This window comes from Callospermophilus lateralis, unplaced genomic scaffold (assembly GCF_048772815.1).
Source record: "Callospermophilus lateralis isolate mCalLat2 unplaced genomic scaffold, mCalLat2.hap1 Scaffold_94, whole genome shotgun sequence".
Lineage (NCBI taxonomy): Eukaryota > Metazoa > Chordata > Mammalia > Rodentia > Sciuridae > Callospermophilus > Callospermophilus lateralis.
Window position 1 is genome coordinate 5,533,548 of NW_027517559.1, and position 22,095 is coordinate 5,555,642.

Sequence of the window (22,095 nt, forward strand, 5' to 3'; positions counted from 1 at the left end):
TCGAACAAATGAGTGATTCTCTTGCCAGTGTCCTCTCATTGTCGGGGGTTACAGGACTGTGCCACTGAAATCGAAGTTTTTGATTTGTCGAAGAGTTTTAATGGAACAGGAATTTCACAGCTCTGCGAGTTCTAAATATGGTTAATTCAAATTGGTGTTTTAGTAAATGTTGGTTATGACTGCGATATGCAAGTCAGCAAAGCACTCGTTTATAAAATCAGTTATGAGCCCACCGTGGCACACGGTGTAATCCCAGCATCTCTGCATGCTGAGGCAGGAGGATCATAGGAGTTCAAAGCCAGCCTCACCAATAGAGAGGAGCTAAGCAACTCAGATTCTGTCTCTAAATAAAATACTGGAATGTAACTCAGTAGTCAAGTTCTCCTGGGTTTGATCCCTGTACCAGGAAAAAAAAATTCTGTTTTCAGTTTCAGTAGCCACAATCGAAGTACTCAAGATTCACATGTGTCAGGGACTACTGTATTGGGCAGTCCAGAAATAAGGTATTTGTATCATTGCCCGAAAGTCTTTTGCACAGAGCTGATTCTAACTATGTTGCCCTTTCAAGGTGATTTTCCAATGGAAATTTTTAATGAGGTAATGATAAAGTATAAGAGGTTGTAAGAAAACAATAGAGATCTTACAGGTCACCAAAGCACCTGTTTATGAGCCAGGCATGGTGGCACACACCTGTATTCCCAGTGGCTCCAGAGGCTGGGGCAGGAGGATCTCTAGTTCAGAGCCAGCCTCAGCAACAGTTAAGATGCTAAGTAACTTATTGAGACTCTGCCTTAATGAAATACAAAAAAGGGCTTTAGTCCTCAGTACCAAAAAAAAAAAAAAAAAGAAATTATGAAGTTTTCTGTCATTAATCAACATTCATTAAGGCCTCAGGCTGAAATTGTTTCAGAGGGACCCATATGATGGGGTCTCCTTTATGGAAGAGATCTTGATTTAGCTCATGGCACAAGCATTTCCTGAACAAAAAGCACATTAGAGAAACAGCTTACCCAAGTGTATGTTTGCATATTCAGCAGTGCAAGGGTGGTGATTGTCATCCAGCTGGAAAGTAAGACAAAGACCTGCTTTGTATTTTAGGTTGGGCATCTACACAGAAACTCCAGTTTAGTATGCAGAAGGGAAGAGGGAGAACAAGCCGGATCAGGAGGCGAAAACACCTCAGAAGTTCTGAATCAAGAGGAGGTATGGTTTTGTTTTTTTATTAGTAAAACAGAACTTCTTTTTGTCTAGCGTCCAGTGATGTACATAGCTTTTCTCAAAGCCATGTAGATAGATATTGTTCCAAAGTACTGTTTCTTTCTTTCTTTTTTTTTTTTTAAGAGAGAGAGAGAGAATTTTTTTTATATTTATTTTTTAGTTTTTGGCGGGCACAACATCTTTGTTTTTTGTATGTGGTGCTGAGGATCGAACCCGGGCGCACGCATGCCAGGCGAGTGTGCCACCGCTTGAACCACATCCCCAGCCCGAAAGTACTGTTTCTTAAAGAGCATTTTTTTTAATGGTGCTCTTGTATTCTTTCCAACCCTGGGTGCCGCTATGAATATATTTCAGTTATTGCTTCAGTAGTTTTCTCTGGGATGACCCAGGATCTGTGGCTTGCCATGACCTTAGTTATGTGTAGTGTATAAAAGTGGGGGTGTAAATTCATCACTCCCAATCTATGTGAAAGTGCTTGGACAACTTAAAAGTGCTGTTTAAATGTAAATCGTTTCTGTATAAAATTAGTTACACTCTTCCTAGTTGACCCCAAGCATGTCAGCACCATTTTGAGGCCCTCCATAGCCTGTGGCCAACTAAATCTTTCTTAGCTTTGTTCCCATTCTACCTTTGCCCCCTGGGATGATTTCCACCGCTCCTTTGCCTCCATCCTCTTTTGCTGTCTACTTGTCACTGTTGGTGCAGCTTTCCTGAGGGATTGTGTCTGTGTTGCCTGTTTGGTTAGGTGTGTCGTGGGATCCTCGTGCCTTTTGTGTGAGATCTCACCTCCTGCCTGGCACTCGTGTCTCTCACCAGTGGAGCTCCAATTTGGCTGCTCGATATCCTGGAAATACGTCATCTCTGCTCACCTCTTCTGATCTCTCTCCTTAGCCTAGAACGTCTCCTTTCCTTCTCCCAGCTTGTTTGCTTTCTCTCCTGTGCTCAGAACTGAGCTGAGGTCCTATATTTTTGAAAATGCTCTTTCTACTAGTCATTGACATTAGTCTTTGCAATCATCCTTATTAGGTTTACTCTTCTTTGAGGATCTAATATTTTTCCAAGCTTTCTCATGAAACTCTTGTTTCCAAACGTACTAGTTTTTGAGGGTCAGCAATATAGTGTATGTTTTTTCATAGAGGCTACCATAAAGCTGTGTCTTTATCTGTGTGTGTTTATGTATGTAAAGTTGCTCATTAAATTCTCATTTAAGGGCTGGGGTTGTGGCTCAGCGGTAGAGCGCTCTCCTAGCAAGTGCGAGGCTCTGGGTTCGATCCTCAGCACCACATAAAAATAAATAAAATAAAGGTATTGTGTCCAACTATAACTTAAAAATATTTTAAAAAATTTCTCATTTAACCTGACATACTGGTGGGTACCTATAGTTCCAGCTGTTGGGAGGCTGAGTGGGTAACTACTTGAGCCCAGGAGCTCTAGTGCCAGTTTAGGCAACACAGTACTACCACATTTCAAAATAAACACATAAAAAATGATTATGCTTGTTAATTTATTGCTCTTAACACAAGATCTATTTCCTTGTTGTTGATTACATACGCTGGAAGGCTTATGCCTTTGCATTTTTTTTTTTTTAGTTGTAGTTGGACATAATCTTTATTTATTTTTATGTGGTGCTGAGGATTGAACCTGTTCCTCACACATGCGAGGCAGACGCCTTACCACCGAGCTACAGCCCCAACCATGCCTGTGCATTTTTAAAAAAGATTTTACTGAGGTATAATTCTCATAATGAATATTGTATAATTAAAGTATATAATTTGGTATGTGTATCATAAATGAAGTCATTATGCTATAAAATTTCCATTTTTTAAAAAATATTCTTAGCTGTAGATGGACATAATACCTTTATTTATGTGGTGCTGAGGATGAAACCCAGTGCCTCACGTATGCGAGGCAAACGCTCTACCACTGAGCTACAACCCAGGCCCTTCATTTTTTTTTTAAATAATCACTTCCTACCATCCCTGGCTGAACCCTCTGTACCCCACTTCTTGAGTAACTTCTTAAATACTTGCTGTCACAATGGATTAGTTTGCATTTTATAGTGTTGTGTGTCACTAGAATCACACAGTGTGTCCTGCTCTTAAAAATGTGGTTTATTTTATTTAATTTTGAAATAATTTCACATTGTTATTTGCATTTGTTCTCTTTTATTGTTGAATGCCTTTATTGTTTGTTCATCCTGTTGATGATGGAAGGATGTATAATATATTGTATATGTGTAAGTTTTCCTTTTTTCCTTGAGTTCATTCACTTGTTGTTTAAAATCAAAGCCTCTGAGTGGTGTTCACTGGTCATGATTCTGCCCAGAAGTTTTGGAAGTTGAGAAGATTGATTCCTATCACTAGAGATGAGAACCTGGCACTGGAATGAGAAGTCACCTTAATAAGGATCATCACAAGACTATCATATTTCTCATCTCTTCTGAGGGCCTGTGTCTTTCTAAGGCCATTCATTTCCCCATAAGTGCCTTCTCCCACACCAAAGTACCCTAATGAGATGGTACAGAAGCCCCACAATTTAACCACCTCCTTGAGTTGCATTTTTCTGTGAATATCTGTGTGTACAGGTGAATAAAATTCTGTCTTTATTTTCTTGGTAGTTGTCTTTTGCCAGAGTAATTGCAGACCCCCAGACCCTTACTATAGAGCTCAAGTTTTGCTTCCCTCAAACTGGGCACTGTAGTCATTTGTGTTTTGGGCCATTGCAAGTGAAGCTGCAGCGAACACTTGTGTGCAAGTCTTTGCATGGACTTACGCCTTTGTTTCCTTGAATAACTACGTAGGCGGGAGTGGTAGTAGGAGTTTCTTTCTAACTTGTAAGAAACTGCAGCATGGGTGAGTTTCTCAAGTGATTGTATGTTTTATGCTCCCATAGCAGTTTGTGAGAGTCCCAGTTTTCCATGTGCTTGCCAACTTTTGTTGGTCTGTAATGTGATCTATCCTGAATGCTTCTTGTGCATTTAAGAGAAATGCACTTTCTGCTGCTGTGGGTAACGTGTTTAGCAGCTCTCCTTCCATTCTGCTGGGTCCTTGTGCTCTCTCTGCTTCCTTGTTGATCCTGTGCTTAACTACCCATTATTGAAAGCAGGATCTTCAAGTCTCTAGTGATTATTGTAGAATTGTCAACTGTTCCCTCTAATTCTTCCAGTTTTTGCTTCAATATTTGGGGCTCTGCTGTTTGGTTTCTATCTGTGTGTAATTGTTATGTCTTCCTGATGGATGAACCCCTTCCTTGTTATAAATGTCTCTCTCTACTGACTTTTTGCTTGAAAGTCTTTCTGGTCTTTTGTTGGAGTAGTCACTTCTGCTTCCTAGGTGCTGTGCATCCTCTGGGGCTTTCTATCCTTTACTTGCATTATCTGAATGTCTCTGTTGACAGGATATACTTGAATTTTGTTTTTAATCTAGCCTACCAAACTCTGCTTTTCCCCAAATTTCCTAATCCACTGACATTTGGTGTTATTGATAGATGTGGATTTACATTTGCCACTTTGCATTTTGTTTTCTGTGTGTCTCCTATCTTTGCTTTTGTTCCAGTACTTCTTCTATACTGTTTTCTTTTGTATGAAATCAGCATTTTCTGGTGAACTGTTTTCATTTCTTTATTGTTTTTTCATTTTGTTGTTCTGGATTATTTCCTTAGTTATTGTTCTAGGGTGTACCATATGTGTCTTAACTTGATTAGAATCTATTTCATTCTTGGTCTTCATCAGCTTGGGTTACCATAACAACATACCATAGAATGGGCTTCAGCTATATAAATTTATATCTTAGTAGTAGAGGCTGGGAAACCTCAGGTGAAGGTGTTGCTGATTTGGTTCCTGGTGAGTGCTGTCTTCCTGGCTGGTGACCATTGCATCAACACTGTCTGCACATGGCAGACCATCTCTCTCCCTCCTTTTTAGTGTTGGGGGATGGAACCCATAGCCTCACACATGGTAAACGCACTCTGCCACTGAGCTACACCCTCAGTCCTCTTTCTTTGCTTCTTGTAAGAGCAGGGATCCCTTGGTAAAGGCCCCAACCTCACGACTTCCTGACCTCATAACCTGAACTCCCTAAGGCTCATCTTCAAATACTGTTGGACTAGGACTTTAACATACTCATTTTGGGAGACCAATAATATTCAATTTATAAGAATCTATTTATTTATATATTTTTAATTGTAATATTTTGAAGTTCTTATTGTGCAGGTCTACATTTTTTTAGATTTATCTGTTTTTTAGGTTCTTGAATTATATATTTTTTGATGCTATTTCATATGATATTTTTAATATTAATTTTTGTTTATTGCTCATATGTAGAGATACCATTGAATTTTTATGAATTGATTTGATATGCTGCAACATAATATTTTGGTATTTGTATTTTATTATATTTCATAGTTTTGAGATTGTATCTCTTTGTATTGCCTAGGATGGCCTCAAACTTGCAATCCTCCCATCTCAGCCTCGATAGTAGCTGGGATTTTGGGTGTATGCTACCATGCCTGGCTGGTTGGTTGCTTTTTTGTAGACTCCCCTTAGATTTTCTCTATGGGTGCTCATGTCTTCTGAGAATAAGGAAAGGTTTACTACTTCTTTCCTGTTTCATTCCTTCGGTTTGTTTTTCTTATGTTTACTGGTGTTGATGAAAAGGGAGAGGTGAGATACACTTCTCTTGGTCTTGAAAGCACTGAGTTTGTCACCATTGTGTCCTTGTTAGATATTATTTCCTGGGCTGAGGAAGTTTCCTTGTGTTAGTTTGCTTAGAATTTTTATCAGGATGGATGTTGGACTTGATGAAATGCTTTTATGCATCTATGGAAATGATCATATAATGAATGGTCTTTCTGTTTTAGTTGATGTTAAACCTTTTATGATCAGTCCGTCTGATATTCTTGATTATAGGTGTTCTTAGTATACAGTAATTTTAATGAGCATGTTTTTTCCTCTCCCAACCAGTGAATGAGAGCTACAAGTCTGAATTTATAGAGCTAAAGAAGTGGCTGAAAAACAGGAAGTTTGAAGATAGGAACTTAACTCCTGCTCGTTTTCCAGGTAAGAGTTGTGCTTCAGCTCTGCTGACCTCTCTCAGATGGGAGTGGGTGGAGCGCTCTCTGACAGTACATCTGTTGCTGGGTGGTGGGCTTCTTGACTTGTCTACACTGTTTGTGCTTCACCTTGTTGTAAATATAAATGTACATGATAGGTGAAGGGAAATGACAGAATGATGAAATCAAAAGGAAAAGGAGAATGAGAATATAAAAATAAGATGAAGTCTTGGACAGGGACATAAAAGACACATTACGATATGTTACACACCTGTGGGAGGGGAGCTACGAATTCAACTGAGCCAGATTCTCTGGTATTGACAGGACCAGTACCGTGACTCTGGGTCTCCTATGCACTAAATTTAGTTGTCTGTTCAGTGGAAGTGCAGGTGCCCTGGACCCCAACCTGCAGGGAATGCCTAGCTAGGCATCATAGGAAAGATACTGGGTGACCTGTGTGCTGGTCACCTTGCCTGTGGTGGTTTCCTGGGATTTTTCAAGCATGCAGGCTAATGGGATTGTCCCTGGCCCCAGTGAGTTGGCATAGTTTTCTGTAGGCGAGGGAGGGCCCTCAGTTCATATTGTCCCTCAGCTTGGTGTCAGGTGTGTAGTTCAGTGTCTTGGAGAAGGAGCTGATCAGTGCTACAGGCTGCACAGTCACCTGAGCTGAGGCATTTTAACCTCTGATATGGGAATTGAAGAGCTCATTGTAGAGGTTAGGTTGTAATTTTCTTCTGGAACATTCTGTCACAGAAGTTGGATAGCTTGCTATTAGTGCACACCTGCATACAAGGATACCCTGCTGTGCCCATGGGTGGGCTAGAAATAATGGTAGAATATACCAGGATGCCCTTCAAAGGGACTTGGGGTCTGCCACAGTACAGAGAAGGAGTTGTGTGATAGAAGGGCCCTGAAATTCTATATCACAGGGCAGGATACAGACATTTTACCTTATAGAAAATGTAAAAGTATGTGTTACTGAATGCTTCCTCTGGCCATTAACATTATCATTCAGTTTTAATTTGACTTTGAGCAAAATGAGTTCCTCTGTGTCTCCCAAGATAGATGATTTCCATGTGTGCCTCTGGCCAAGTGAAATGGTATGTTGTTCCCCAAGAATCAGCTACATGTGGTGAGTTTGGACTAAATTGCTTGATTTGAGTTAATAACAACAGAGAGGGGCTCCAAAACAGTGTACTCAGGAATGGCAGGCCATAGTGAACTACTGGCATGTCCAGGGAGGCAGAGGAAGATAAGGGTTTTTAAAGGTGAATGAGAAGGTTTGGGTAAGATAAATGAACAGTGTTTGTTGGCTGTAAGGATCAATAACAAGGGTGGCATCATTCCAAGGTTGAACAGACAATTGCTGGCAATTATCCTCACAGAAGTATTTTTGTTTTAGATTGTGGTTGTGGCAGAATCTTTTGTGACAGTTGTTATTGTCAGGCAATCAAGTGTGAGGACCCTTCCTTCACGGCACAAGTTAACTCCATTTTGGTTCTGACAACTTTGACCTAGTTGTTTTGTATCAGGGTTTCTGCTAGCTCTAACAGAATGTTTAATTTTCTGTTTTTGGGAGTCAAAGAATGATTTGTGAAAGCCACATTATCAGATTGATTTTAATATCATAAGGAGTTCATGATGTTTTCTAGAACAGCTTCCTGACCTCCTCTCCCTTGGGAGTGGAGGGCTAAGGACACCCATCTTCAGCTTTTTGTAATTTTGGAGCTCATTCACATTTTTCTTTCAAAATGGGCTCTCTAGGACCTTGAAGATACAGTTGAAGATATTCACCTCTTTTCCATGTTTGCTTTCCTAGGTACAGGAAGAGGGCTGATGAGCAGAACACCCCTGCGGGTGAGAACTTCTCTTTTGTCCTTGAAACCTAACACAGATTTTGGTGCTTTGTTTTTGTGGTTCAAATCAAGTGAATCAAAAGTACTTTACTTATAACTATTTCTCTTACGGTTCCGTCAAGTAGGGTTAAGTTTGCTTCATATAAAAGACAAAACTGAGTGTCTCAGTGCTTAAAAACAGTGCAGAAGTGTATTTTGCTGTCATTTAATAAAGCCTAGAGGGGCCAGACCTGTGGCCTTCAGAGGCTCAGACTCCTTCTAGCTCTCTGTCCCTCCCTAAGCCTGTCTAGGCTCCTGGAGCAAAAGGAGGGAGCAAGGGGGAAAGGCAGTGCAGGGACCCTCCCTGGAAGGATGTTCCCAGTTCCGCCCCCATTGGCCAGTGTTCTGTTGCTCGGCCTGGCGGCTACTTGGGAGGGAAAAACCTGCTGCCTTTTCTTTGGCCCCTTGCTCTTTAAATGGGACTTTGTTAGGAGAAGAAAGAGAGAAGTCATTTTGGTGTAGGCCTCTTCCTAACGCTTCACCACATCAAGGTTTAAAAATCAGGTCATATTGTAGATGCGTGAGGGGTGCTGTTCGTGGTATGGGAGGAGAGCCTGAGCAAGTTGGGGACAAGGCCTGATCCAGGGGTTGCTGCCAACTCTGGGATTGGCAACGAGATTCCAGTCCTTCCTGCTTCTGTTTCCTTACCTGGTAAATAAGGAGATGATCTTTAGGTCCCTTTTAGTTTTTCTCTGTGGTATTTTAGAGCATTATGTGATGCATACTTTTCTTTAAAGTTAGAAATTAATTGCTTCCTTTACCTTAAGTTTATCTAAACTTTTTTTTTTTGGTGTTGTGTATTTTTATATGCAAAGCCTCCCTCAACCCCTGAGCTACACCTTCCAACCCTAAATTTATTTTTAATTCCTTTATTTAATTTGTTTTAAACTCAGCTAAGAAAATGATACCTTTTGATGTTGTATTCTATTGTGCTGCTTTTATATTTTTATTAGTTTTCAATTTTAATGGTGGTAAGATACATAAAACTTAGTTTGCCATTTGGACCATTTTTTCATGTACAGTTCAGTAGTGTTAAGTATATTCACATTGTTGTGCAATATTTTGTATATTTTCAGAAAGGCATAATAAGTCAATTATGCCTTGACTTATTTGAAGCAGAATTTGAGTAGAAGAAATAGACCTCTCATATATATAGCAGTATCTATAAGTAGTTTTTGTTGAAATTATTAAATGATAATTGGTAGTTGCTTCACTTGTACTTTCAACTGTGACTTCTTAATTAAACTTTTTGAAAGTAGAGACATTTTACATGTAGTGAAATGCACAGATCTTAACTGTATAGCCTGGAGAATTTATTTGTTAAAGAGATATTTACCAATCAAGTTATAGGATGTTTTATTTATTTATTTTTTTAAAGTAGAAGATCATGGGATGTCTACACTGATCACCTGCTTTATAGATTCAGAAACCATAAATTGAACCTCAAAGAGCTTTGAGATAATTTGTTGACGGGTTAAATTACTGATGCTGGTTAAAATGAAGGCAGGTTCTTCTATCTGCTTCTTAGTGCTCTATTTGGTGATTGTTACTGGTTCCATAATGTTGTACACTACCAGTGTCTCCAGTGTCCAGTGCCTGTTTGTTACTTTTTGTCATAGTTTTTTTCCTCTCCGGGGTTGTATCTTAGTAAGAGAAACAAAAATGTACACTTTTGCAAGTGGTAGAATGAGAATCTGTGTGCTGGGCTGCCCTCTCTGGCACAGATCTCAGAGATCAGGCCATTGCCTGCTCACTTGGATTTCACTGGATAGTTTTTTTTTCTTTTTTAAGAGAAAGGGGTCTCATTATGTTGCACAGGCTGGTGCCAGACTCCTGGGCTCAGTTGATCCTTCTGTCTCTGCCTCCTGAATAGTTGAAACTAAGCAGCATGATGCTGTGCCAGGCTTTGTTGGATGGAACTTTTTTGAGTGGTTTGTGCCTGTGCCCCCAGGTATCACTGGTTCCTCAGATAAGAAATTAGAAGAACTATATGGTTTCAAGTGTTTCCATGTTTCCTTCCTGTGCTGGTTTGACAGGTGGGAGTCATTCCCATTCTGAACCTTTAATTCTGTGTGGTTGTTGAACCTAGTGTTGGAGAGAACTCATCTGCTGACTCAGGGAATTGGGAGTGAGCCTACTGTTGGGCTCATGTGGCAAGTAGTAGGGACTTTTGGGTAGATGATTGCAGGATCAGTGACTTCACAATATGTAAGTCCATCCCAAAATGCTGGCGTCCTAAACTTTACTTTTTTTTTGGCAAGGAGGGACAGATGATTATTTCGTTGCCTGAGAGTTGCCTGCTCACCACGGAAACAGTGATTCGAAGCTACTTAGGGGTGTACATTACTAAGTAAGTGTCCACATCATGTTAATCTGGTGCCAGTGTTTCTCCTGAATGCCTTTGTCATGGCAAATGTGTTATCCAAGGCACAATTCAGTAGAATCCAGATGCTTGTCTAGTAGATAAATACCTGAACTCAATTGAATGCAAATTGAAAGGTATATTCTGTCCTAGAAGTTTATTCTTCATGCACATAAACTGCATTTTGAAGTCTTTAATAGACTGCAGGGGACACAGGTGTGAGTCCTGACCCATCACCTAACTAGAAAGTGGAGGTTAAGTGGGACCATATATGTAAATCACAGCCAAGTGCCTTAATAGGTAGCAGTTGTTCCCTTGGCCATAGTAGGTATCCATGGGGGTTAGTTAACCCTCTTTTTAGTTTAACCCTTATTTTTATGTGCTTGAATTCTTCCTCAACTATGAAGAGCTTTAATATTTTGAAAGAATTAATTCTCTTTAGGTAGAGAGAGGAGGTGAAGTGGGAGTTAAGAAAGCTGAGAGTATTTTTGGCTTATTTCTGGTGGGCATTGGTTTGGGTGCACCTCAGCGGAAGGAGTTTCTACATTATGGGGTTGAAAGGTTGTGCTGTTGCTTAATCCCAAGGACAGCTCTGGGCACCCGCCCTTGCATCTTTGTATTGGCTGATTGGGGGCAAGGTTGCCCTTAGGGTTAACCTTTTCTCATTCATTCTTTAGTTTTAGGTGGAATGCATCTCAGTATAAGAATCTGGATATTTGGATATTAAAAGATTAATGATAACTTTTTCTAAACACATTGATGCCACATGAGATATTTTATCAGTAATTATTTAACCAAAATTATGTAATTTCTAACAGAGCACGTAAGTTTAGTGAGTGTATTATGATTTCACTCAGTTTCCTGTCCAGGTTAGTACTGTCCTGTAGAATGTTGGGCAATGACAGAGGTGTTTTATTTTGCATTGTCTAAAATGGTAGCCACTGGCAGAAATGGCTTTTGAGTACTTGAAATGTGACTTACCATACTAAGGAACTGACTTTTAAATATTAATTTAATTCTAAATAAACAGCTACATATACTTAGTGGCCCGTATATTGGATGGTATACGTCTAGGTTTTTTTCCCACCAATTTTTTTCCCCACTGTATTTTATACCCTTATCCAGGTGAAACCAATGGCTTATGGCAAAAGCTTTCAAACAGGAGAACAAAGTTGAAAGCAAAGAGATGTTTTATTGATTTTTGTTTTCAAAAACATGTAAAAAATCTTGTAAACAGTCCTGGAATCTGTAGAGTCAGCTTTTCTGACACATAAATGTGGCTTTTTGAGGTCCCTGATCGGGATGTGCTTTGGAGAAGAGCCTTAAGGAAGGAGACAGTTCTCTTGGTATGTTAAGTCAACGTAGGGTGTGTTGACCGTTTGAGCAAAATTCTTCCTGCAGCAAACCAAAGTACTTAGCTTATTCCATATTTCAAGTCAGAGTAACTCCTTCAATCTGACCTTAATTTTTCAAGGTGGAAGCCTCGTCCATCTCCTCTGCTGGCTCTGTGCACCTTTTTAGTGTCAGAAAGGCATGCTGGGGACCGGTCTCTCTGGAAGCCTTACTTGCAGATTTTACCCAAGACCTACACCTGCCCTGTTTGTTTGGAGCCAGAAGTGGTGAATCTTCTACCCAATGTGTTAAAAGCAAAGACTGGAGAGCAGCGAGCCCATGTGCAGAAGCTTTTCACCTCCTCCAGAGACTTTTTCTCTTCCCTGCAGCCTCTGTTTGCAGAGCCCATTGACAGCATCTTCAGCTACAGTGCCCTCCTGTGGGCCTGGTGCACGGTCAACACCAGAGCTGTGTACCTGAGGCCTAGGAAGCAGGAATGCCTTTCCGCAGAGCCGGATACCTGTGCGCTTGCTCCATACCTGGATTTGTTGAATCACAGCCCTCATGTCCAGGTGAGAAGCTGATGTGGTGACACATGTTCTGTTTTGATAGAAAGATTTCAATGTGTAGAATCTGTGACTTTGAATAGTGAGTGAGACCAGTGGGGAAAGTGTAGCTGACTTCGGGTAAATCAATGGGACCCATCTGTCTTTCGTGCATTCTGGGTTTTTCTTTTTGACTCCATTGTCCTTCTGGAATGCTTTTTCTTTGCCCCATTTCTCCGTTTTGCTGTCCAGGCCTCAGGAGCCCCGGGCTCCATCCTCTAGGCTACCTTTACCAGCAGCTTGAGTCCTCCTTCCTTCATGCTCCTTCTAGACCGGGGCCAAGGTCTAGCTTCTTTCCTGTCCCATCCCTTTTGCACTTGGTGGCATGGCTGTCAGAGCATTAACCTTTGCTATGATCACTGAGGGATTCCTCCTTCCTGAATTAAGCAGCAAAATCTTTGTGGATGGGGACTTTTTGTTCTCTTTGGAACCCCAGGGCTTAGGGCAGAGTTTGGCATATAATAGATGTTTGGTAAACTTTTATTAATTGGATGAATATTTGTGGGGAGAGGAGTCAGGAAATCATGAAGAATCCTGCTTTGGGAGATAGCTACAGAGTTACAGATACCCTCTTTCCCTGCCCTTTCTTTTGGTGGCAGGTATGGAAGATGGGTGTGTCTGCAGGGTAAATGGGTATGCTGAGGTAAAGGGCTGACTTTCAGGGTGGAGAGGAGTTCCCATCAGTGGGCTTGTCTGTGGGTGAGGGGTGCACGAGGGATGCGCTGTGCAGGCGAATGGCTGGCTCTGCTTGTGCTCTTCCCTTTATGTGACATGTGCCACGAGAACATCAGAGGTGCCAGTGAGAGGAGATTGGGGAGGCCTGCTGTGCTTGCTTAGGCCCAGGACAATGCCTGGCCTGTCCAATTATTCCTGCTACAGAAAGATGCCTTTTCCACAGTGTGACCCACAGAGGTCAGGGGTCAGAGGGGTGTTTCTGTTGATACATACGAATAATGCCAGGGTGTGCAGTGCCGTAGGATGCAGTGATTTTTATAGACTACTGTAGGAAGATCACGAACTGCGGCCTGTGGGTGTGTGGCCTGGGTTCCTGAGCTTCTAAGAATGGTTAGTACAGTCTTAAAGAATTACCCAAAAATAACTTATGACAGAGGCCACAGCTCAGCTTTTTAGTTTTATATTTAAAATAATCTCTAACAAATTTCCATTCTAGGTAAAAGCAGCATTTAATGAGAAGACTCGTTGTTATGAAATTAGAACAGCTTCTGGTTGTAGAAAGCACGAGGAGGTATTCATCTGCTATGGTCCGCATGACAACCAGCGGCTGCTGCTGGAGTATGGCTTTGTTTCCCCCTGCAATCCTCATGCTTGTGTTTATGTCTCAAGAGGTTGGAATCAATTTTGCTTTTCTTATTAAGACAATCTTTTGTCCCACTTGGATATGTTGTTATTTTGAATTTTATTAAAAATAGTAAAACCTTGAAACATACCTATACATCATTTACTTCATCCTAGATAGAGCTAGCCTTATTGTTTCTAACTGTGCAGTTTCAATATTGAACTCAAAACAGCAAAGCTTTGGTTGATGAAGTGGATAAGAAGAACTGAGCAGAGTTTTATTGCACTAGATCAGAGGCCTATACTGGAAGAAACCTAGACCTACACTGTCCATACAGTGACCATTGGGTGCATGGAGCTGTTTCAATTTAAATTGCTTACAATTAAATTAATATTTAAAATTCATTCCTTAGTAAGGCAAGTCACATCTCAAGTGGTTGAAAGCCATTTCTGACTAGTGGCCACCATATTGGACAATGCAAAAGGAAAGGAATATTGCTAAGGAGATAAGTATAGTATTATTAGATCTAAGGAAATGGAAATATTTGTACTGAAGCCTTGTTACTGAAGATAGGATTAGAAAGCAGGGAATGAAAATGTTAAGACATCTTTAAGACACAGTGCTAATCAAAGAGGTAAGTGTAATATGTAATCCTATGTTTGGAGATTAATGCCATGGTTTAAAAAAAATTGATTTAGCTTGTGTTCTTTTGTGGTCTGCTAACTAGCCATGTCATTGATGATAATATTTTAAAATAATAATTTAGTCATTAAATTTATGATGTGAAAATTCCAAATTTAGTATTAGAAATAGTACATAGAAGGCTGATTTTTGTTTTTCTTCTGAAGTAGTAGAGGTGGTTTGGAGGTCATGAAGAAATGTCTAGAGATTTCCCCAGTGTATAATTTGAAGTGGTCATGTGTAAGTTGAAAGGGACATAGAAATGGTCAAGGTTATATATTCATCCTTTACACAGACTAATAATACTCCTCAAAGTATAAATAAAACGACTAAAATTGGGCCTTACAGAGTCTCTTGGAAAACTTGCTTTGAGATTGGCTCATGCTTCAGAATTCTGATAACTTTAATATTGATGGTTATGAAATGATAGTTGTCAAATAAATTAATTTGAAGAAAAATCACCCTTTTGTTAAAAAATAAAGAAGGGGCTTTGGGTACAGTCCAGTAGTAGAGCACTTGCCTAATATGTGCTAGGCCCTACCACCATAGAAAGAAAAAACCCTTCTTACCCTGTCCTATTCTCCAAATAACTGTCAATTTTTACATATTTGCTTTTTTTTTTGTAATCGCAACTAGTCATTATTATGCTATTTGAATTCTGCCTTTTAAAAACTCTTGTTACAAGACTTCTCTCATGTTTTTACAAGCCTGTGTTTTGTTGGTTGTGGTTTTCCAAGTTATTATCATGCCTTAATGACCTGGTTTTGTTCATTGATTGACTTAATGGGAACATGAACTCAGCTTGTGGGTGTTCTGTCCTGAGGCCTTGGAATTCTTAGTTTTTCAGGGACTCAATAATGATCTCAGTGAATTGGACTTGAAGAGTAGATTTCCTTCGTGTGACTTAGGAAAAACTGTTTATACTTGATCCTAATGGGAAGGAAAGTAAGTGCAGATGGAGAGGGAAGATAACTTTTGTGTGAATTATACCCTAAATCTCTGTATGAATTTTTTTTTAATGCAGATACACTTGTTAAATATCTTCCATCAACTGATAAACAGATGAACAAAAAGATTTCCATTCTAAAAGATCATGGCTTTATAGAGTAAGTGTTTCCCTTTCCCTTTTGAAATTACTCTTTTAGGAAGTTTTCATGAAAAAATTGAGGGCTGGATTTTCCACGAGACACCTCCTAACTCCATCAGCTCACTGGTAGGTGTTAGTTGAGCACTTACTGTGTGCAGAAAAGTGGTGCTCACTGTTGTGGAGGAGAGGATACAGGACTAAGACACTTTAAAGAAACTTATTTGAGGGGCTGGGATTGTGGCTCAGTGGTAGAGCGTTCGTCTAGCATGTGAGCGGCTCTGGGTTCGATCCTCAGCACCATGAAAAAATAATAAAATAAAGGTATTTCATCCAACTACAACTAAAAAGAAAAGAATAAAAAAAAATAAAAAACAAACTTGAACTATTCAATACTGTATTAAAAGAGAATCCCCTGCCTTTGCCATGTGGCAAGGTGGGATGGCCTTCAGGAAAACCAGTCACCAGCATCATGGTACAGGCTCTGGGGAAGGGGTGGTTGGTGGTTCCACACTACACGGGTAGATAGGCCTTTGGGTTTTCCCTTCCAAATTTTCTTTGAGGATAAAATTAAGATTTAAAATTAAGAGAGCTCTCACATAGCAATTGAGTGAGAGCTGTCTGGCTGTGGTAGCATCCAGATTCTTCCATCATTCATCACTATGAACTTTGTCCTGTGCCCCTTTGCTGTGTATCTCTTAACCAAGTTTTGCTTCTTACTAAAATTGATTAGAAGATAGCTTTTTATTCTCTTTCTCTTTTTTTTGTACCAGGGATTAAACCCAGGGGTGCTTAACCACTGAGCCACATCCCTAGACCTTTTATTTTTTATTTTGAAACAAGGTCTCACTAAGTTGCTTACGGCTTGGCTAAATTGCTCAGACTAGCCACAAACTTTCGATCCTCCTGACTCAACCTCCTGAGCTGCTAGGAATACAGATGAGCGCCACCACACCCGGCAGCTTTTTATTCTTTAAAAAAATTTAAAAAGAGAATTTTCTGTTTCTTAGACTTTATTCTTAAGTATTATTAAGTATTTATTCTTAAGTATTGTTTTGACCAACATCATAGAGGTAACAATGTTCCGTGACCTCATTTTAAAAAAGTTTGGCTTATCAAACATTTGTCATGGTGTCATGAAATACTGAAATGACAGAAATGTCTTTGTTTTTCTACTTTTAGAAATTTGACATTTGGATGGGATGGGCCGTCTTGGAGGTTACTCACAGCTCTTAAGTTGTTATGTCTGGAAGCTGAAAAATTGTAAGTTCCACGTGTATTGGTCTGAATTTGTAGTCACAACCTAGACAAAATTTGGGGGGGTTTTGGCTTTTATTTAAATAGCCAAACAGAGAAAAAAGAAAGGCCATTCTGTATGTAACTGACTCATCCAGGGCGTGTTTTACTGTTTCAACCGTTTCTGGCATTCTGGTTTTAGAGTCATAATCACGTACATGGCTCTGGAAGTTTTCATTCTCAACTCTTGGGTTTCTCTGCTGGTGACCTGATGGCTTTTGTGAGCAGTGTCACCATTCAGCATCAAGACTCAGAGTAGTTCTGCTTTTCCTGGGAGCAGCAGAGCTCCTCACACAACCCTGCCTGTCAGTTGCCAGGGCAGACCCAGAAGCTGTGTTAAGGAGAGCCCTAGAGTTTTCCATGGGGAGACAGGTGGAGGAGCCCCGGCAGGCTCCCTCGCATTCCTGTGAAGCTGTCAGTGCCACTCGCAGCAGCCGCCTGTCAGCACCTTTGGGCATGCTCTGCCCAGCACAGGGCTGCTGCAGCCTGGGGCCTCCTCAGGGAAGCAGTCTTCATCTTGCTGCTGTCCAGCATGGAGAGAGGACTTCTTGAAGACGATGAGGCCTGAGGAGTAAATGAATAATGCTTAGAAATTGCTCTTAGCACGGTGCTGGATGTAGTTGGTGCTCACTCAGTGCTGCCTGCTGTGCATGATGCTGCCTTCTTCTCTTCCTTTAGGAACTTGGGAAATAGATGATCTCAACCATGGGCAGCACAGATTTGCACTGTGCGGGTCCTTATACATGGATTTTTTTGGAAATTTGCAGTAATTTGAAAAATCTTACAGATGAACTGCATAGCCTACAACTACTTTAAAAATTAAGAAAAAGTTATCTATGTTATGAAAACATCAAATATGTATAGATAATAGTCTATTTTATCATTTGCCACCATAAATATACAGAAAGTTAAATTTTATCAAAATTTATGCACAAACACATCAGAAAGATGCAGTTTTAAATCGTTAACTGCATAAAAATTCAGTGAGTGAATGTTGTGTTACTGTAATACTTTTGTACCCCTCCTGTTGATGTTTGGTGTTTAGAATGTCTGCTTAAAACTCTGCTGATCTTCTCTGCCTGAGCATTTGTTTCTGCAGTAAGTTATATATCACAGTAAAAGCCATTTCTCACAGCCTTTGTGTGTTTTTCGCCATGTATGATACACACAGCACACAACATATGTATTAATCGACTATATTATTGTTAAGGCTTCCAGTCACCAGCAGGCTAGTAATAGTTGAATTTTGGGGGAGTCAGCAGTTATCTGTGGCTGGGACAGTGGCACCTGTAATCCCAGCAACTTGGGATATTGGGTCAGGAGGATCAAAAGTTTGAAGCCAGCCTCAACAACTTAGTGAGGCTCTAAGCAACTTAAAGAGACCCTGTCTCAAAAATAAAAAGGGCTGGGGATACAGTTCAGTGGTTAAATGCCCCTGGGTTCAATCCCATATATATGTGGATTTTTAATTGTGTGTCAGCACTGCCAGCTCCTGGGTTGTTCAAGGGTCAGCTGTAGGTGTTTTCACTCTCAGCAGATGGTGTGTTCTGTTACTGATATGTTTGTTTCTTTTCATTATAAAAGAAAGCTTGGGAATATTTGTGGTCCTCCCAAATGTACAAACATCCTGATTCATTCCTGACTGTACTCTATTTTTCCTCTTTGTTTTTTCCTTTGACTTGTTCTTCCCATTCGTTTGTTTTACATTTATTTTGTTTTGTGCAGACCCATGCAAGTGTTTTTAAATCTTTCTCAGAACAAGCCAGATATGAGAGCTTTTCAGGCACTTCAGCCTAAAGTTAAAGCAACTAGACATTTTCCAGAGGTCATTCTTAGGCCTCTTTTCTTCCCTCAGAGTCACTTCTGTGTCGGGTGCAGGAAAAGCAGGTGGTGGGCTTCTGCCAACTGGGGGTTTGCGAGCTGGTCGCCTCCCACCCTCTTGTTCTGTCCGGCCAAGGTCTGCAGCTTTCCCAGTTCTCACTTTCCTTGGGTTAGGTAATTGTGAAGATTACATTAGATAGTGCCATGGGACACTGTCCAGGCACATGGTAATTTTCTGCTTTCTGTCACAAGCACTCTCTGTTCCTGAGGTGCAGCTTTGTCTCTGACTCTGCAGACGTCACGACTCTTCCCTGTGGGGTCTTGTTGCTGTTCTGAGTTTCTAGCTGGCTATGTCTACGTCCACTTGCACGTTGTGCGCTTTTACCTTCTCTTGTCAACCGATTCTCCAGAATCTCTGCTTCCCAGTCAGCCCCTCCATCCCCTCTCTCGCTGATGGTGCTCCTTCCTCATGTGTGGCCTTGGCTCTGCCCCCTTCCAGCTCAGTGTGCTTCCCTAGCTCACCTACACTCTTCTGCCTTCAGAAAGTCAGCCCCACCTCCCCACCGAGCTCCACTCCTGCAGACCTGCAGAGTGTCTAAGCAGAGTGGCTTTCACGTAAAGAAAGCTGTGGCTATACCTGTTGAGCATTTTGCTTTGTGAAGTGCATTCCAAGTTGTCACCCAGCAAGAAACACTGTCACTGGAAGAGTAGGACGACTCCAGTGCCTTAGCTCCCAAGTCCTCTGGCCTTTCTGCTGTGGACCTGGCTCCCTGTCCCGTCTCTGCCTTCCTCCTCTGTCGCCTGCTTTATTCCCTTGGCTGGTGGGCACGACTCCACTTACTGTGTCCCAGACACAGGGTTGTGATGATGGTAACATCTGCTCGTAGCCAGCAAGGAGCACCCAGTACCCCTGCCTTTTATTCTTGGCTGCTCCTTTTTTGTGCACCTTGTTGCTTCCACACCGGAACTACCCATGGTGTGAAGGTTTTAGGGAAGCTGCTTATAGAAGGAGTTTTATTATGCTCTGGAAGAATTGGAGGGGAGTTTGTTGTTTGCAGTGTGAAAGCTCTTTATTTCTCAAGAGCCTGCTGAAATTACTTTATTGAACATTTTGGTTCTAGTACGTGCTGGAAAAAAGTTCTTCTTGGAGAAGTAGTTTCAGATGCAAATGAGAAGACAAGTTTGGATGTAGCCCAGAAAATATGCCATCATCTCCTAGAGGAGAGTTCTGCTATGCTTCAGAGGGTATGTTTCTATAATATGACATCCTTTTCTTAAGCATTGTGACTGTGAAGTTATTTGTCTTATACATGTTATTAAAGACAGTAGATCTTTTTTTAAAAAAAAAATTATTTTTTAATTGGGGGTGGACACATATCTTTATTTCTTTTTTTTTTTAATGTGGTGTTGAGGATCAAACCCAGTGCCTCATGTGTGCTAGGCTCTACCACTGAACTACAATCCCAGTCCAATAGTAGATCTTTTTAAGAGCACTTTTTAGTGTCTTAAATGTTGTAAATTCTAGGGCTGGGGTTATGGCTCAGCAGTAGAGCGCTAACCTTTTGCACATGCAAGGTCCTGGGTTTGATCCTCAGCACCGCATATAAATAAATAAAATAAAGATATTGTGTCCAACTGCAACTAAAAAATAAGTATTTAAAAAAATGTTGTAAATGCTAGATTTTCCTGTTGATTTTGTACCTGTGCCTTTAAAATTTTCCTTTTTAATTGACAGATTAAACATTCATATATTTATGTTGTACTGCATGATGTTTTAAGATATTCTTATATATATATATATATATATATATATATATATATATATATATATACATATACATACATATACATATTGGAATGCCTTAATCAAGCTGTTTAACATATACATCACCTCATACTTTTTTTTTGGTTGTGAGACTCTTTAAAATTTAATTTCTTAGCAATTTTCAAGGATGCATACTGTTAGTAACTGCAGTCAGCATGCTGTACAGTAGATCTCTGATCTTTGCTAGGTGATTTTGAAGGTCTCTGGAGCCTACTCTTGTTTAGCTCGGGTGTTGTATCCCTTGACCAGTGTCTCCCCCGTCCCTCACTTCTAGCATCTTCTGACACCATTCTGCTCTTTTTCTGTGTTCAACTTTTTTCTATCCACATATAAACAAGAACTTATAATTTTTGTCTATTCCTGACTTATTTCATTTAACATAATGTCTTTCATTTAGTGTAATGTTTGTCTGCATTGTCACAAATGACAGGATATCCACCTTTAATTTTTTTTTTTTTAGTTATTGATAGTCCTTTATTTTCTTGCTTATTTACATGGGGAGCTGGGAATCAAACACAGTACCATGTGTCCAAGGCAGATGCTCTATTGCCGAGCTACAACTCCAGCCCCCAGGATACGCATCTTTTTTTAAGATTGAGTAGTATTCCATTTTGTACATACTCCATGTTTTCTTTATCCATTTGTCTGTAATGGGCACTCAGACGGATTCAGTGTCTATGCCTGTACATTTAAATAGGTAAAAATTGATCACATGATTTCTTACTAATAGGTTTTATTTTATGTTTTAACTTAGTATTTTAGGTAAATGAGAAATCAGCTCATTTATATGAAAATGTGAATGGGATTATAAAAAGCAATTTTAAGGAACCTTGAAGACATTATGCTAACTGAAAAGAGTCATACACAAAAGGATATATGTAGATTCTACTTCCATAAGGTATTCAGAACAGGCAAATCCAGAGTGACAGAGTAGAGTGCAGGTTACCAGGGCTTTTGGGAGCGAGGACTAAGGATGCTAATGTGTGGTCACAGGATATGTCTGGGGTGGCAGAGAGTCGGAGGGGATAGTAGTGTTGGTTGTACAACACTGGGAATCACGCAGTGCCACTGAACTATACGCCTAAAAATGGCTAAAGTGGCAAATTTTATGTTCTATTTTACTACAGTAAAAAATAATTTAAAACTCACTTTCAGGTTTCTCACATGAAGGATGAAAAGGTGTCTTTGGTAAGCCAGCTGGCTTTGGTGGAAACACTGTGGCGGGAAGAGCTGAAGGTCCTCCAGGCCTCCGCTGAGACCCTCGCCAGCGTGCACACCACTTACCTGGCCTCCCCCAAACGCCTGGGGTCACCTCCTGTGGTGGGTGTGACTTAAGCATTTTTAAATTAAGTTGGATTAAACGGATTTTCTCTCAGCTGTTTGCGGTCTCTGAGTGGTTTGTATTCTACCCATGCCCTTAGTCCTTCCCCTGTAAACACTGAGCTTTTAAGATCAGGTGTTCAGGTGTGTGGAGCACGTCTGCAGGGGCAGAAGAGTTCTGGGAACTGGGAGCTGTGAGTGAAGACACATCCGCCATCTGAGTGGCACCTTTCATCCACTACAAAATAAACAGCAGTGCCAAGGGAAGAGGGCGGGGAGGGCCTGAGGGAGCTGGAGCCATGCTGGAGCC

At 40.6% G+C, this 22,095-nt stretch overlaps 1 protein-coding gene across 2 annotated transcripts; it reads left to right on the plus strand.

Moving 5' to 3' along the window:
- The first annotated feature begins 1,116 nt into the window (after positions 1–1,116).
- On the plus strand, positions 1,117–21,824 carry LOC143641292 (SET domain-containing protein 4-like). Of its 2 annotated transcripts, XM_077108566.1 has the most exons (10): positions 1,117–1,203; positions 6,179–6,274; positions 8,087–8,124; positions 10,424–10,512; positions 11,999–12,428; positions 13,633–13,807; positions 15,464–15,545; positions 16,706–16,786; positions 19,762–19,885; positions 21,621–21,824. In XM_077108566.1, the coding sequence occupies exons 1-10, from the start codon at positions 1,131–1,133 to the stop codon at positions 21,798–21,800; spliced, it is 1,368 nt and encodes a 455-aa protein (XP_076964681.1). In that variant the 5' UTR covers positions 1,117–1,130; the 3' UTR covers positions 21,801–21,824. The 2 variants fall into 2 exon arrangements, with proteins under 2 accessions (XP_076964681.1, XP_076964682.1); XM_077108567.1 differs by lacking the exon at positions 19,762–19,885 and having other exon boundaries at positions 21,621–21,718.
- Positions 21,825–22,095: the final 271 nt, after the last annotated feature.

Bases quoted from the DNA above. Each gene is read 5' to 3' on its own strand.
- LOC143641292 (XM_077108566.1), top strand. From the start codon at position 1,131: ATGCAGAAGGGAAGAGGGAGAACAAGCCGGATCAGGAGGCGAAAACAC. The intron at 10,513-11,998 runs GTAAGTGTCCAC...TAATTTTTCAAG, and splicing joins TTAGGGGTGTACATTACTAA to GTGGAAGCCTCGTCCATCTC. The intron at 19,886-21,620 runs GTATGTTTCTAT...ACTCACTTTCAG, and splicing joins GTTCTGCTATGCTTCAGAGG to GTTTCTCACATGAAGGATGA.